General features: G+C 37.5%; 1 protein-coding gene across 8 annotated transcripts in view; it reads right to left on the minus strand.

Annotated features, from left to right (window-relative positions):
- plekha7b (pleckstrin homology domain containing, family A member 7b) overlaps positions 1 to 17,870 on the minus strand; it is a 134,166-nt gene that overhangs the window by 45,555 nt on the left and 70,741 nt on the right. For all 8 annotated transcript variants that reach the window (XM_072661013.1, XM_072661010.1, XM_072661016.1 and 5 more), the window contains one exon: positions 5,808 to 5,919. In XM_072661013.1, coding sequence (XP_072517114.1) covers positions 5,808 to 5,919 — 112 coding nt within the window. The remainder of the gene's footprint in view (positions 1 to 5,807; positions 5,920 to 17,870) is intronic.

Consider the following 17,870-nt stretch of genomic DNA (forward strand, 5'->3'; position numbering starts at 1 on the left):
TTTCCCTTCACACGTTAGTATGAAAAAGGTTCGGGTTAGTATTATCACTCTGACATTGCCTAAATATGAACTGCCTTCCACTTTTGCTTAAGTGGAAACAGTAAACGCTTTCTAAAGCTAGCACACACAGGCACGGCCTGCTCTGCACACACATCTGTAAAATATAAGGCCAATATCTGACAGGTTGCTGTTAGATTCTCTGCACACTCCATTTGTCAAATCCAGAACATACAGAACTGAGCCACTATTGACTATTTGTCAACTTGATGTTGTCCAAGACTAACTTTTTTCTTTTTTTTTTTGCAGAAAAATAAAAAACAATACTTTAATTTTACTCTGGTTTCCATATATATGAATAACGGCTATCAAAAAACAGTGCCTGGAAAAGCTTTGGCAGTAATATGAGCCACTACAGTCTTCGGTGAGTCTTGCCTGTTAGAACTCTTACCATAGGTCAGGGGGGTCAGACTGTCATGAGTCTAATGAGGGTTCTAATCCTGAATTATAATGTTCAATAACGACTTTTTGATTGACTTCTTGTGTATTAATAGAAAGCCACTCTCACTAAACTGCACTGAAGCTGACCTGTAGGCATGAACAGACAGACAGTCAAACTTAGAAGCAGAACAAATTGAAATCTCTATTTCGGGGAGGGGCAGAGGGGGAAACCAGCATGAGCTCTGATTCAGCAAGAGACCTGGCTCAGCTGACTAATTCAGAAAATCTTTGCTTTCACTGCAATGCACAAACTGCTGTTTCTACACTTGGTCACAGTTTGTGTTTTTGGTCACACTTCACAGAATTTACTAAATGTCAGTCACTGTGTTTCTTTACAGCTACCTCACTAAGCTAAGACTTGATGCACTTATATAAATGTTAGCTAGCACAGTTAGAGCGTTGTGTTAACCTACAGAGTCCAAGCAAACACTGAACATTGACACTGTTCATGAAACCATTTATTGGGACTGTTATGGTATGACTCAGGCTGTTACTGTAAATAGAGCTGAAAGTTAACATTAAATTTGTCAGTCAGTGGCCTAGTTGTATTTTATTAGTCAGAGGAAATTGTCATTTATCTGTCAGTCAGCTGTTGTTCCACTTGCTTACTTTAGCCAAAATGTTTAATGATACTGAATTATCCATTAGCAAACTTCATTCCTCGTTCCAAATGAAATGAACACAATGTTGAGTCTTCAAATTTAGTATCGTTCTGGCCCCCTTAACGTTGGACTGCATGTAATGTGGCCTGTTACTATAAATGAGTTTGCCATGATTGCACGATTAGACGGAGTCAGGCCTCAATCTGACCTTTAAATCAAGCTTCTGATTTTGAGGTCAAGTGGGATATTAAAAAAAGATAGGAATCATGGGTTCTGCACACATGTTACAGGCACTACACAGAGCCTTTGTTCTGGCATGCCCACAGTTTTGTGAACGTTGAAAAGCTGGCTGGTAAAAAAACAAAAAATCTATTAATTAAGAAAAAAATTAGTCAATGAATTAATAGTACAGGCATAAACCTACTACAAATGATTGTAGAAATGGGCACTGTAACTAATTCTGCACTTTAATTATTTACATTTTAAACAGTTATATTTCATTATTATACAACTAATTATGTTTACCTGATAAAAACAACTGTGAGAACACTGAAATATTAATTCTTTACATTTGTTTTCATTACTCTGTTTAGTTCTTGAAAGCTTCATCTTTATTTATTTTTTTCTACTGGCATTGTTTAATTCTAGTGGCTCTGCAAATGTAATTTGACCTCAAAGACACCCCATGATGGTCCATATTTTAATTTTGGTTTAAGAAATACTGGACAAAGGTATAACAAACTTCATCAGGATTTATTTTTTCAAAACAGAAAAAAAAATATTTTTAATTAAGAAAATGTTAAAAAATATATGCGTGTAAAATTTAAGAGATCTGGTCAAATGACATGTTTTGTTAATTTACTACATGAAAATAAGTATACATTCTCTACAGGAATTAACACATTTTAAACACATTGTATTTTGTTTATAGGCTGAATTGAACATTTGTGAACATCCCATAACTTTCAAAGTGTTCATATTTTATTATTTTCCAATATGTTAAATTAGGTAAAGAAACTTTGTATAAATGTACAGTGGTTTGTTCTCTTTAGAGCATGTGACTTCATGTTTTATTTAGAAAATCAATAGGAACGCTAAATTAGATGAATCCTCTAAAACATGCAATTAGAAAATTCCTAACAATAAATTATTGCTGTTGTAACAATTATTCAGGTACCCTTTAAGAAAAACCAATGAGCAAAGCCCTCTAAAATGTGATCTGCTGCCAACACATCTAAAATCAATGCATTGCGTGTATCTAGCAGGAAAGGTGCATGAAATCGAGCTGTTTGATTGATTTAATGATTCATCTTACACTGCGCAAATGTGTCTCTACCCACATATCTCTGCTCAGATGTCACTTTAGATGTGCTATTTGAATAACCATGCCTATCATAAATCACTTCCAGTGTAAAAGCTTGTGAGATAAAGCATGAGGATAATGCAGAGCTGCAATTCACTAGAAGACTCTGAGGGCTCAGCTGAAAATAGTGGCCATACCAGTGACGCCTGAACATTAATAACATGATGTGTCAACAACAAATTCACAGTGGGAGCAATATGGAGGGTAGCCATCACAACTCCTGAGGCCACTGCCAAAGTCTGCTCTAGTAGAGAAGCCAGGGAGGGAAGATGGGTCTCCGGGACTGGCAGGGAACCAGGCTTGTAGACTGGGTCAGTCTTAAATACCCCTCCAGATGGACTAAGTATCAGGTGAACACTACACATGCAGGCCCAGGATGAAGGCCAAAGTGCCACACTAAGGTCAGAGTCTGGCAGCCCTATAGGCCTCAGCGTACGGTACTAAAAAAACAACAACACAGTTCTCGTTATCACAGATGGTGCAGATCTGATACTGGGTCTTGGTATCAGGCTGATATCAGAAGACAATGCTGGATCATGAATCAGAGCATGCAAAGAAAAGAAGAAAATGTCAACCTGCAGCACTGATGTGTGGCATCTGAAGAACCCAATGACAAACAGTTTACAATACAACTAACAGTGATTACCAAAACTTTCTTACACACTGACCTTATAAGTCAGGGAAATGCATTTATACATTTCATTTTTATACATTTATATTTGTGAGCAGTTAGTGATCTGGGGGGGCTTGATTTCCAAGTAAGATGTTCTTGGACCCCCTCTCATCCTCTGTATCTAGGTCCATTGTTTTTAGATGCTCATCTTAAGTGAAGAGTACAATAGGAAATTGGGTTCTTTAAGGGGTCCTTAGTGAAAACAATGGTTTCTGTATGAAACCATGATAACTAAGATAACCATTTAGCCTAAAATGCTCTGCTCCCAAAACACCTGATGCAACTAATTAAAAAAAAGCCCATTCAGAGTATTGTTAAAAGAACACTTTTCAAAACTATATAGAACCCCCAATTTTTTTTATATAAAATACTGGTACCTGACGACACTCAAGGTTTCAGTATTGCACAAAAGTTGTATCGCACCACCCCCCATATTTGGGGGTGTCTGAGACCACTGTATGACATTCTATACAAATGCATCAATGTATGTAATGTAAGTTTTAGGATGCTCGATGTAACTATATAGATCAGAAACTCCAGTGTCAGAAACTCCATAGCGACATAAGCAAGTCATCCCCCAATGTGCCAAACTATGCCTTTAATAAAAAAGTCCTCGAGTGAAACAGTTGCCCTCCGTTACATACCCTCAAGTGCAACACAGGTGCTGCTTTAATTTGATCTAAGTGGTGGAGACATTCAGTAAGGAAGGCAGCCCCCTGCAGCGTAGCTCATGCAGCGTTTGCACTCCTTCTCACACATGCTGGACGGCAGAAGAGATTTAATCCAGCTTCCTCATGCTGGAAAAATCACTATCCTATTACAGGCTCCACTCGGCCCATTCGTCAACATCAGAGCCAGAGAGCAAAAACAGTTGAAACCGATTTACTTTTTCCCGTTAGCCTTAAAACTATCAGTTTTCAATACAATTTATTGCGAGGTGCTTCACCATCCCTAAATACGTATTAAAGCCCACATATGCTGCTGATGGCACTGCCAGCTAGCCAGTGGAGATTGGATGGCCAGGTTCTGAAAAAGTTCTAGGGAGTCCAGCTAACTCAAATTTGGCAGCATAAACCATGATTAGACAAGAATTCTAGCATGTAAATACCTTGTATCCTCTATCACTCTATAGGTAAACAGTTTGGAATGTTTTTAGTAAAATAAAACTAACCTGTTTAGATGTTGGATGCTGTAAAAACAACTACATTTTTAGACTTGATTAGCAAAGATCTTTCTTCTGATGACTTTCTTCTGATGATTAAATAGATGCACTCCTGCTTTGTGGCCATCAATTATTCTAATATTCAGAGTGCTAGGCAGCTTCAAGCTGCTAACGGTAGGGGCAAAGATTAAGAATGATTAAATACTTTAAATTTACATAACAATGATTAGACCGAGACCTTGGTATAATTTATACAAATTGTTGCGTTCTGCTCCTTTCCTTTTTTCACTCTTAAACTCTTGTTTAAGCTTAAATTCTTAAACTGTACATAACACATATAACACACTATTCTTGCTTAAAATACTGAAGAGAATGTTTCACTTTAAACTTCATGCCTTTCAGGTATCAGTTCATAACAGTTCGTAACTTTTCACAGTAACAAAAAAATTTATTAGGGTTGTTGAGACTTGTAAACTGTAAATGTTATGACAAGGGTGCAACATTTTAGGAAATGAAAGAAAATACTTTCAGTACTACGGTTACAGTCATTAACACAGAAGTCTCCTGCTGCTAGAAAACAAGCTGCATAAACATGAAGACGAGCCACACTTTTGAATCCACTATAGCAGGTGTCTCCAATAATATACCTGGAAAACTCACGCTCTGCATATTTCCTCATCTAGCACACCCAATTGAACTTATTAACTAATTAAAATAAGCTAAATATTTTATTCTGGAATAATCATCCCACACAGGGCCAAAATGTCTTAATTTCTGTGACCAGTCCTAAAAATAATAATGGAAACCTATGTTTTATAAACTAGCGCTGTTTAACATAAAAAAACATAAAACATAAAAAGGAAAAAATCTAATAAAACCTTTTGGAACAGTTTGTAATATTTAAATCCAAATTGTTTTAGCTTTTATTGTATATAAAACAGCAAAAATAGTTAATTTAGTAAGTGATTCTAAACTTTTGACTGAAACTATATTTTTCAGCATTAAAACTCACTTGCATTTCATGACAAACAGACCAAACAGGAGTGTCCAATCTTATGTGAAAAGGGGCAGCGTGGCTTCAAGTTTCCATTCCAACAGATCAGGTGAACCCAGGCCAGAACAACTTATTAAAGACCAAGACAATCAGTTGACCACCAACTGAATCAGATATGCTTGGGATTGTTTGACATGAAAAGCTGTATAATTGTTCTAAAAGCTACAAATTTAGAAAGGGATGTTCTTACCACTGTGATGACACTATGTTGATGGGTCTGCCGTGTTTACTGTAATTAGAGAGCTCTCAAATCAGGTTCTAAAAAAGGTCTTCTGACTTGATCACAGTCCAGTTTCTTGAACTTAAATTCAAAGCCTACACCTAAGCTGACCTAAGTGTGACATGCCTTGGCCCTGACCACTTATGGGCCTGCACTGCGCATGTGGTGTTCACACGATACACAGTCCATCTGTAAAACAAGTTTGAGATGAATTTGCATTAGCCAATTCCCTGACCTTCAGTCCTGAGGTGGTATCCACAGTGGTAGTGGTGACCGCTGTTGAGGACTCGCTGACCATGCTGGGAGGCCCCGGCTCTGGCGGCGGCTTGGACATGCGGGTAGTGGCTCTGTAAGGAAAACACACCAGAGGAAAGCTCAGACAAACAGCAGGCTGAAATAATTACTGCTGTGACAAGACAGGAATGAAGAGGGTCTTTGTCTGGGACTGCTGTGGTGTGGCCTCAAGGCACAGATTGTTTTACAGTGTAAAAAACATGGAGGAAACAAAATCTGTAAAACTGAAAGTAGCACTCTGCCAAACACAAGAATGATCAGAAGGCAGGACAGTAAGAGGAGTGGACACACAAGAGTTCCACTTCACAAGCATCCATTTCTGTAGTAGCGTAAGTGATACTCCTTTGAGTACTGGCTACAGCTGTTCCGACCAGAACATATCTTTGTCATATCTTTGCTGTATATAGGGGTGTTTTATAATCCTAGAACAGATATACACACTGGTGGTCATTTCTCTAAATGTTTTCTGTAACAATTTCATGTAACAATTTACTGAGCTCAGTGCATAACCATGCCAAAAACATATAATCCATAAGTCATATTCATTCAACAATGACACTACAGATAAATACAGCAAAGTTTGATATTATAATGCCTGTCACTATGCTAATGTAAAGCCATGGCATCAATTATATACATGAGTATATTATTGTATATATACTACAGTTATATAAATGATCATTTATAATTAGATTTTGACAGATTAACAATCTTACCAACATCTGTGAAGAACAATAGCTGCATAGAAATTATTCTAAGCAGGTTCTATATAAAAGATTTATTTATATATTAAAAAATTTATTTGAAAGTATTTTAATTTTAATAATCTGCTACACAGTTCAATCATATTTTATGAATTCATTATATTAATATATATTAATTGTCTAATACAAGTATTTTCAGATTTGCCTCTTTGCATTTATTTAACAATTTCATTTGTGTTAGTTATGACTATATATATATATATATATATATATATATATATATATATATATATATATATATTGAACATACACATATTAATGCATTATATGGCCGCAATAAGAATCCAGTTGTCAGTGATGGTTGCAGTCCAAGCTAATGTGAAACTAAAATTGAAAGCATGAAGGAATTAATAGCCTTCATCATTTGCCAAGCTGCACAATGTAAATCCCACATTTTTAAATGTAGAGTTATTGCAAGTAAATGTGAAATGTGTTGTAATTTGAGTAATATTCTGATATGACAACTATGTTGTCATATGCAGTAGAAAAGATTTTAAAGGATTTATTATTATTAGCTTGTGCATTTAAATTGCAACATGCTGTGCTAAATAAATTGTGTTAAATTAAATACACATGAACTGGTTTTAATAACATCAGTGAGTGTTCTTTCATTTTTCTTAGAGTGGTCCTTTCAAGAAAAAAATTGTAGATGATACATCCTAAAGTTTATCATCTTCATTTATCATTGAAAGAACCTCCACAAATGTAAAGGTTCTAAAGGTTTAGAAACCTTTATTTAATACTATATTTTAAGTTAAATAAACATTTTGGATTCACATTTTTTATACAGTAACAACTTAGACCTCGTGTAGGTTTAAATGAACTACACTAGTTAACAGTGTAGTTGGTCAATATTTCAAGAATATATTCATGAATAAATCATATACTGTATTTATTTATTAATATGAAGTTTTACAATCATCATCTCCATTTTGTATTTATGTACTTATTGACATTATATGTTCACTTGTTATGTGTTATATGTTATATGTTAACAGCACTGTATTATTTTAAAATACATAACATTAAAGATAAATATGACTACTCTTTTAGAATTATTTCACATATTTATATATAATAAAACATTCATCTTCTACAATATTGTTTTTATATTATTGAAAACATCTGATTCTGAACTTTCAGAGACGTGTGGATAGGTAAATGTCCACTGCTGCCATTTGCTAGAAGGCATTCCATCAAGTCATTCTGACGTGCCAAATGTACATACGTACAACTGTGCTCTCGTCTCACAGAGAGTGTTTCCAAAAAGGGGCATTCACACGCTTCTCACTTGTTCCACTTTCAGCCTCTTGCATTGCTAACATTCTCCCCTCATCAAAGTGGTTTTAAGTGGGGGTTAAAACGGGATTACAGCTGAAGTATAAGAGCGCGTTATTTAGATGGCAGCAGGCTCTCTGGGCTCGACCGTGTTTAGCTTGTTTGGCCATGAACTCTCTCTCAGGACAGGAAGGCACTCTGGGAATGCACAAAACCTGAGGTCACACCACACCTCCACAGTCCAAGGTCACACTAGCACTCCTCTGGACAGTGAATAATACTACATCTTCCAGCAACTCTACACTTGTCAACTTGAGGCATACCTACCCAGGCAGACAGGCTCAAGAGTGGCTCATTCAAGTTTGCTTTAATAATAAATGACTATCTAAGTGTAAGACATAGTACCCAGAGCCACGGACACAAAGCTACAAATGAGCTCAATGATGGGTCTAGTATTAGGCCCTGGCAGACATCATACAGGAAATGCGCTGATATTCAATAACACAGTCTTACTGTGGTATTTAACACAAATAAGTTTACTACTATATACCCTTTGTACACTATACTTTATTTTCAGAGATTTTTAAAACAACAAGTAGCTCTGGTTCCACAAGCTCATACTATGCTGTCATACTGGGATCCTATGTACTATTTGATGTTTGTGCAGCTGTTTTAGAGCGGTATTGGTTTGAGTGTCTTCACAGATCACAGCAAAGGTCGCTTTGCTATCCTTTCATACCCTTTGTGGTATCAATATAGCAAGGGTCAACCACCTGTTTAAAAAGAATCTAGAGGAAACCGAAGACATGATACCCATTAAATTACAGTTGTCCACCTTGTAGAGGTAAAGTCAGAGACTCATCCGTCATCTGCTCATCTGTTGCTGCACAGTTTGTGTTGGTCATCCTCTAGTCCTTCACCAGTGGTCACAGGATGCTGCCAACAGGACGATGCAAACTGGATTTTCCTGGTTGGTGGACTATTCTCAGTCCAGCAGTGAAAGTGATGTGTTTAAAACCTCCAGCAGCACTGCTGTGTCTGTTCACAACACACACTAACACACCACCATCATGTCAGTGTCATTGCCGTGCTGAGAATGACCCACCACAAAAATAATACCTGCTCAGGGTAAAAAAAAGGCTAACAAAGTACACAGAGAAACAGGCAGAATACAGTATGCAATTATAGAACTACAAAGTGCTACTATATCGTCAGCGGAGCTGATATAATGGGCTGATTTTATTGCAAACCAGGGGTGGTCATAATATTCTGATAACTGTGAGTAAACAACACATAATGATATTAGAAATGATCAAAAGCTCCTCAAATAAATCAGTATTGGTATCAGTAATAATGAAATTCACATACAATGGGCCCTATTACAGATTTATCTGCCAGTGCAGAATAACCTGAGGGAATTAAATAGAGCAATAACATATTGAGAAAGTGAGAAAGTACAGGAAGTGAGCAAGAGCTATCAATGCATGCATCTAGATGCCTATTCCAATTCCAGGGAAACACAGTAAAGTCCGTTCAGACTGAAGCATATGTCGCCAGCTTTGCCAGGAAAGACCCACAGCCGACCCCAAAAGACAAGTAGTCTTCTTCCAAATATTTCTTCCAAAACTGTCAGCCTCTGCATTACTAAATCTGTTTTAAGAGAGAAACCAATCATTCTGACTTGGCACTGAGGGATTAATGTTCAGAAAGTTGTATGACAGCATGTAAACTTGCCTCTGAAAGTAAACATGAAAAATGCATTAGTTACTGTACCAGCCATGTTTATCGACAACTTACACTATACAAACCATTAGCAAGTCCTTCTCAAGGCCTCTCAAACTTGGAGTACACATCTCCACTACTGTGACGTTCTTAAGCATTTGGCTGTTGAAACTTAAGCCCGTTAATGACAAGTCTGAGAAGTTCCACTGCAGACCTATCTGAAAGTTACCCCATCACTGCAGCATCTGATGGAGCTTGAGGACATGCAGAAGACACTCTCACTCTTTCAACTGGCTTAAACAGTAATTATTATTTACAAGCAGGATCTGTGCAATACAAACTGTGAGCAGACCTTAAATCACATGGCTGAACCAACGGCTTCGGGCGTTCACTGAAAACACTTTGAGAGTGTGAGCAGGTTTGCGAAGCAATGTGTCACCTTGTTTGCCAAGCTGGCTGCAAAAAGACAGACTTCTTCTTGGTTTACTGAACGCATGAAGCCTATAGGGAGTGTAGCGTGTGTCCTCAGTGTCACTCAGAATGTCCCAGCGGTGAGTCAGCCGTGAATGTGTGTGTGTGTGTGTGTGGGTGGAGTAGGTTAGCCTCAAATCAGAGTGGTGTCATCCTGCCTATTCAGACAACCACAGCCACTGACACAGCAATCCCTTTGGACTTTACGTGCAAACAATAGTAAAAGATTCACCTCATGCGCTGTAACTCAGAATCACAGTCATAAAACACAGTGCTTCCAGTGTAACAGTGGGCGATCTTGTTTTTTGTTTCTCAGAAGTTCACTCAGTAGATCATCAAATATTAGTTTGTTAAATGTTCAGTACAATTCTAAGTTGAAGAAGAGCTTTTTAAAGAAAACTGCCCCAAAATAAACATAATTAGGCCCTATCTGTGTATTTTCAAAAACCTTTTCTCTGTGTTTCGGCCTCCCATAGACATTAATATATTGTTTTAGGTCACTTGTCGCCACGGCAACATCTTTGTTGTTGCTAGAAAATGTGCCTTAGCTTGTTATATATTTAGGTCTGTTATGGGCATTACGCTGCTTCTTGAGGAATTTTGTGTTCTTGTGTAGACGAATAGAAGAACATACATTTTATATATATTCAGATGCATGTGAACTGGGTCTTAGTGAAAAGAGACTCTATCAACTGTATTTTTTGTACATTTATTACTACATATACATTTATACTACATAAATATATTTAGAAACATATACTTATATTTTAACTTATAAATTGGAATACACCACAGGATAGCAAATAGTGATCAACCACACACGGTTAAAAAAAAGTCTTTGTTGTTGCTAGAAAATGCGCTTTAGCTTAACCAGTTAGAATATTATACAATATTGCAACAAAATTTAAATAAATTTATATTCCATATATTTATTTACAGGTTACATTATATTTTGATGAATATGTGCATAAAAACATAATATAACTGTGTTGAAGGTAGATGGAGAACAGGGCTGCATGATTACGACTGCGTTATTTTGTTGTTACATAATATATATTGCTACATAAAAAAATACAGGACTTTTCTCCAGAAGTCAATGATACAACATGTCATGATATCATGTCCTCTGTGTATCCAATACTAAAGGAGTAAAGGTGTCAAATAAATATAGCATGATGTTTCTGATTTAATTTGCCTTACATGACATTGCATACACTACGATGTGACACTGCAATGATGATGCTCACATGATACTGTCTCTCATTCTTTACTTTTATTCTTTAATTTTATAGTTTAAAATTATGCTGCCAAAATTATAAAATTTTACCTCTCACTGAGCTCTCACTGTGAGTTGTCCTTTAAAATAAGGCTGCATTATAGCTACCAAGGGGAGATTAAAAGAATACCGGTGTGAATTATACTCATAAATCATTCATCTTAAAACACTTTTAATAAAAAAAAAACTACTTTCATGGAACAAAAATGTTTTTAGGGTAAATCTTAAGAAATACGCATTATCGGACGGTTGTAGATTTTATTGCTGGGGGGCTACAAAAAGACGACCAAAAGCAGGTTATACTTAATCTGTTTCATTATCTCTGCTATACAGAAAAAGACCAACAGTTGTACCAGTTGTACCAAACAGTACCATCATCTAGTAATTCTAAAATCTAAAACTATTTTAAAATGTTCTACATGTAAAAGTCACAAGGTATAGGAGGACAAATTGTGTGTACAGGCTCTCTATAACTGGTCTAAATACATTCTTTCATTTTACACTTTACACATTTATTTAAGAGCTTTCCTACAGTGTATGTAGAAAACTGAAACCGAAAACCCTTAGCCCACTGTCATTAAACATTTCAGCACTCCATTGATCCTATATAAAGTGTGTTTATTGTTAGCACGGCTTCCGTAAGCACTTAGCTAACAGATAACACAGATGACAAACAATGCCAGCACCACATAAACGTTGCAGGTTACATGTGACAGAGCACTAGATCATCAAAATAAAAACGAAAGAATCAAACAGTGGTTAAGCAGCTAGAACTCACCCCACCAAGCACATTTCGGAGCCCCGCGACAGGCCAATGTTTTCATTTTCAGAGCAATCCATACTTCCAGTACGAGACAGTAACCCAGTCTAACCACAGACACAGCGACACACACACACACCCCTTATTGTTCTTCCTCCACATTACAGAGGTCATAATTAATGTTTTTTCCTGTGGAACGTGAGGCCTTCCCAGGGTGTCAGTTTATGGAGAGGTGTCAGGAGGCGTTCCGAGGCCAAAGCTGAACATCAAAACAGCAGGAAACAACATCAGCAGGGCTGCAGCGAAGGAACTTTCGTTTGCTCTTTTTATCTCTCAATTCACCATCTGGCTCCAATCCAACATTTTGCCGCTTGTCTGTGAGGCTCCATGGGACCAGATTCCATTTGATTTGTGCTTTCGTAATGTTTATCCGACTCGTGTTTGGGGACGGCCCTTTGGAAGCTTGCTGAGATACACGAAGGTTACGTTTTTGCGTAGTTCACTTTGGCTGAGGGCCAACTTGTTCTTTACCTGAGAGAAACATGACTAGGTCCTGCCCCAGCGGGCACTGAACTCCCCACTGCCTTACTATTAGCCGTATCTTAAAGCCATCCATGAGTAATAGCTGCATACAGTGGTCCATTCATTTTTCCCTGGCACGTCCCAAGCTGCTTGATGATGCAGCACGGCTTACAGGCTGAAAAGGCTGAGAGAATAACATTCCAGCCAGCTAAGTCATCTACAAACGTTCAAGTCCAAAAAACATTATCTTATACAAACACATACATTCGGTTTGAGCAGGACTCACCGCACACACAACTCCTGTTCAGTAAAAACTGAACAAATCCTATCTGACTCAATCCAATCTCAACATAATGTAAAACAAAGTCAGGAACAATGACAACTGGCCTGCTTTAGTAACTGGATTTTCTTATTCAGGTTACTTTCTTATACAGGTCACGGCAGGTTGTTTGGGGGGAGGTTTACGTGGAATTAAGAGGGTTGCTTTACCTGTGTTTACAAACATAATAATAATATCGATGCATTTTGTCTGGGAATTCTGCAGTGGTTCCTAACACTGAAACAGACACATATGCAAACTAAGTGATTTTCAAAGCCAAATCATTGTTCAATAAAACAACATAATAGCTCACTTCAGTAAAAGTCATCGTTGTAGTGTAATACATTAATACATGTTATGTGGACTTTGACCTGAACTGAGACATGACGGTTTCTTTCTTGAGACCTGAAGCTGTTTTTTTCTAAAGTCTAAAGCCTATGATGTTGAACCTGATGTTAGAAAGTCCTAAAATGTATGTTGACATGCCTGCCTCAGTGGCACAGTGATTCTTTTTTTTCATATTAAAATATAAATACATTTTTTATTGCGATACTTCAAAATATTCTGACACCCAGCTAGAATGCACTGCCCAACATCCACTTAAGAATCATTTATCAAATTTCTACATTAGGAACAATAATGTATTGTTCTTAATGCTACATTAATGCAGCATTAATGTAAGTTATCACATCTATTTACGCTCATTTGTGTAAATACTAGTGTTTTGCTGCATGAAGGTCTGCATGAAATAGACATTAATTTTACATTTGATATATTATTTATTTATTATTTAATATTGTTTTGTTATTGTTATATATAATCTATTTATTAATCAAGCAATTCCAGAAATATGTAATCTGTCCTAAGTGCAATACTTCAGATTTTCCACTCAGCTGCTTTATTTGTTTAATATACAATATTTAATATTTTAATTTCTTTAACCTTTTTTCTTAACTTTAATCTTTTATAACATCAGTTAAAAACATAACATCAGTATTGCGCCACCTATATTTAGTGCAGCAATTTTTCAGTCAAATGATTTATATAACACTGTCATTGAAAGACTGTGAGCGTTAGTCCAAGGGTGTTTGTTTCTGTTTTAAGGGAAAGGCTGATAAAGGGCTTCTATGAGTAATGGAAATCAGTTATCAGCTCTGCCTGTGACGTAAATAATTCAGACGGCTGGGGAGAACACAGTTCTATGCACTGGACTAAGAATGTGTGGGGTGGACAATGCACTGTGCCACAGCACTGAATGAAAGTGCTCAGGTCAAATGACCACCTCCCTTAGCTTTCGGCTCTTCGTTCAGGCTTTCTGATCGATATTATGTCTCCCCAACCAGAAGATAATGGCCCAAAGTGGGAGCAACAGCACTATCAATACACATGCTTGTGTGTTGGAAGCTAATGACAATGTTTTCAGTGGAATTGGGCAGGGAGGGGGGCTTGCGGTGGGGCTCGATTCACCCCCCCCCCCCCCACTCACATTCAGAACAGATGGGTGTTTATGGGTGTGTATGTGTGTAGCGCAGTAAATCCTTCCCAAAGCTAGATCTGAATTCCGGAGGAGTAGAAACCCACACCCTGGCTGTCATAGCGACCGATTGCTACAGCCAGGCTGATATCAATATGACTCTTCACATTGCATGGTTTGGGAGGCTCTCCTATGGATGAGCAGATGTCACAGCTGTTAGGCGTGGTTCGTTTCCCACTGCTATAGAGGAAGTGATGGGAATGGGTGGTTTAAAAAAAGAGACAGAGAAAAATAGTGGCTGGTATGGAGGTAAAAATAACATTCCCTAGCATCCAGCCTGAGTAAGCACTACAGATAAGTCCTGACACCTGCTATCTCTCTCCTCTGGAAACCAATGGAATCCTATTCATACAGATTTAAAAAGCTCTATGAAAGATAATGGAAAGGCCATGTCTTAAGTGTGCTCCTGTGGCACGTTTAATTATATCCAGCTAGCAATGAGAGTTTCAGCATTCACACAAGGGCATGAAGAGTAGTCAAATTTTATTATTTCACTTTAAATGGTGTCTAGCATGTTAGCCAGTGTAGTATTGTAGCATAGCCTTATTAATTTTGTATGGCGTACAGCTGCATGATATGACAGCATTTATTGTTATTACCACAACAGGTCACATATATATATATATATATATATACACACTGTGTGCAGAAGTATTAGGCAAATGAGTATTTTTATGACATCATCCTTTTTATACATGTTTTCCTACTCCAAGCTCTATTGGCTTGAAAGCCAAGTACCAATCAAGTAAATCAGGTGATGTGCATCTCTGTAATGAGAAGGGGTGTGGTCTAATGACATCACCCTATATAAGATGTGCTTAATTATTAGGCAACTTTCTTTCCTTTGCCAAATGGGTCAGAAGAGAGATTTGACGGACTCTGAAAACTCTTGCAGAGAGATGCAGCAGTCTTGAAATTGCCAAACTTTTGAAGCGTATTCACAGAACAATCAAGCGTTTCATGGCAAATAGCCAACAGGGTCGCAAGAAATGTGTTGGGAAAAAAGGCGCAAAATAACTGCCCATGAATTGAGGAAAATCAAGCGTGAAGCTGCCAAGATGCCATTTGCCACCACTTTTGCCATATTTCAGAGCTGCAACGTTACTGGAGTATCAAAAAGCACAAGGTGTGCGATACTCAGGGACATGGCCAAGGTAAAGAAGGCTGAAAAACGACCACCTTTGAACAAGAAACATAAGATAAAACGTCAAGACTGGGCCAAGAAATATCTTAAGACCGAAGGTTTTATGGACTGATGAAATGCGAGTGACTCTTGATGGGCCAGATGGATGGGCCCGAGGCTGGATCAGTAAAGGGCAGAGAGCTCCACTCCGACTCAGACGCCAGCAAGGTGGAGGTGGGGTACTGGTATGGGCTGGTATCATCAAAGATGAACTTGTGGGACCTTTTCGGGTTGAGGATGGAGAGAAGCTCAACTCCCAGACCTACTGCCAGTTTCTGGAAGACACCTTCTTCAAGCAGTGGTACAGAAAGAAGTCGGTATCGTTCAAGAAAAACATGATTTTCATGCAGGACAATGCTCCATCACATGCATCCAAATACTCCACAGCGTGGCTGGCCAGTAAGGGTAAAAATGATGACATGGCCCCCTTGTTCACCTGATCTGAACCCCATAGAGAACCTGTGGTCCCTCATGAAATGTGAGATCTACAGGGAGGGAAAACAGTACACCTCTCTGAACAGTGTCTGGGAGGCTGTGGTGTCTGCTGCACGCAATGTTGATTATAAACAGATCAAGCAACTGACAGAATCTATGGATGGAAGGCTTTTGAGTGTCATTGTAAAGAAAGGTGGCTATATTGGTCACTGATTTGTTTTTGGTTTTGTTTTTGAATGTCAGAAATGTTTATTTCAAAATTGTGTGTTATATTGGTTTACCTGGTGAAAATAAACAAGTGAGATGGGTATATATTTGTTTTTTATTAAGTTGCCTAATAATTCTGCACAGTAATAGTTACCTGCACAAACAGATATCCTCCTAAGATAGCCAAATCTAAAAAAAAACCACTCCAACTTCCAAAAATATTAAGCTTTGATATTTATGAGTCTTTTGGGTTGATTGAGAACATAGTTGTTGTTCAATAATAAAAAGAATCCTCTCAAATACAACTTATATATATATATATATATTGTAGCTATCATCAGTAACCAACTTCATGGTTAATTGTAAAAGAGAGCATAAACAAACCTGGTTAATAGCACTGAGTGAAACTTACCAGACTTGCATATTGTGTATCATAAACATTTCTGGAAGTATCATAATATTATTGTATTTATGGCACATTGCCCACTTCTAATAATTAAATACTTGATTTCCTCTAAGCCACTTTAAGTTTAAATCTCAAATGTGGATGGGCAGAAATGATCAATAATAAGTTAAGCTGCACTAGTGTCATTAATAATCTAAATGCAATTGAAAGTGGGATGGCAGTTTTACAAGGGCCCTTTTTTCACATTATGCCTTGGTATGATCAATATATTGAATTTTGAATTCAATTTTTTTTTCAGCTAGAAGCAAAGATCCTACAAACCATCAGAATCAGAATCAGATTTATCAGAATCAAATGCCAATTTTATGTTCACACACAAGGAATTTGTTTCCAGCTGTTAATGTCTCTCTAGTATGAACAATATACATATTATTTACAGACAACACACAATATACAGAGAACAATAGTATACACAGACTATACGTCTATGTATTTGTTATTTGTATTTGGCGTGTTTGTTGCATCAACGTTGTAACAAACACCTTCGCTAGCTGCTAGCACCCTTCCATATTAGCATCTGGCTACCCTACTGTAGTCTCTACGTGTGCTATGGCTAAGCCTTGGGTGACACCTTCCAAACTGTGTTCCTAATGAGAGGCATCAATCAGTCCCTGGCAGGAGCATTCGCCCGTCTGACTCCTGCCCGGGTAGAAAAAAAATTACTTGACAGAGGCATGCAAAATTCTTAGAAGTGCCTGACATTTTTAATCCATGACCTTCTGTTATTATGACACTATTTTATTCCGTCTAGACGACTCTGGACACTTCTAAGGGCATGGTATGAAGGAGAGATTAGTAAATAGAAGGAAAGTTGTGGTGGGCTTCTGAACTTTGTTCCTTTTTTCATTCTGATTTACTTCAAGAGCAGAGCAGGAGGCGGATATTAAGCATAAACAGCTAAACCGCCAAGCTTCCCTCCCTTGGTTTTAGAGAGTAATACAACAACAGCCATCTCAGCAGGGAATGTCTGAGCTCTGAAATCTCCTCTTCATTGCAGTGAAATAAGAATCACAAGCTTAAATGTTTTTTTGAAGAAGAGAAGAGAAGAGAAGAGAGGAGAAGAGAAT

This window comes from Salminus brasiliensis, chromosome 17, assembly GCF_030463535.1.
Source record: "Salminus brasiliensis chromosome 17, fSalBra1.hap2, whole genome shotgun sequence".
Classification (NCBI taxonomy): domain Eukaryota; kingdom Metazoa; phylum Chordata; class Actinopteri; order Characiformes; family Bryconidae; genus Salminus; species Salminus brasiliensis.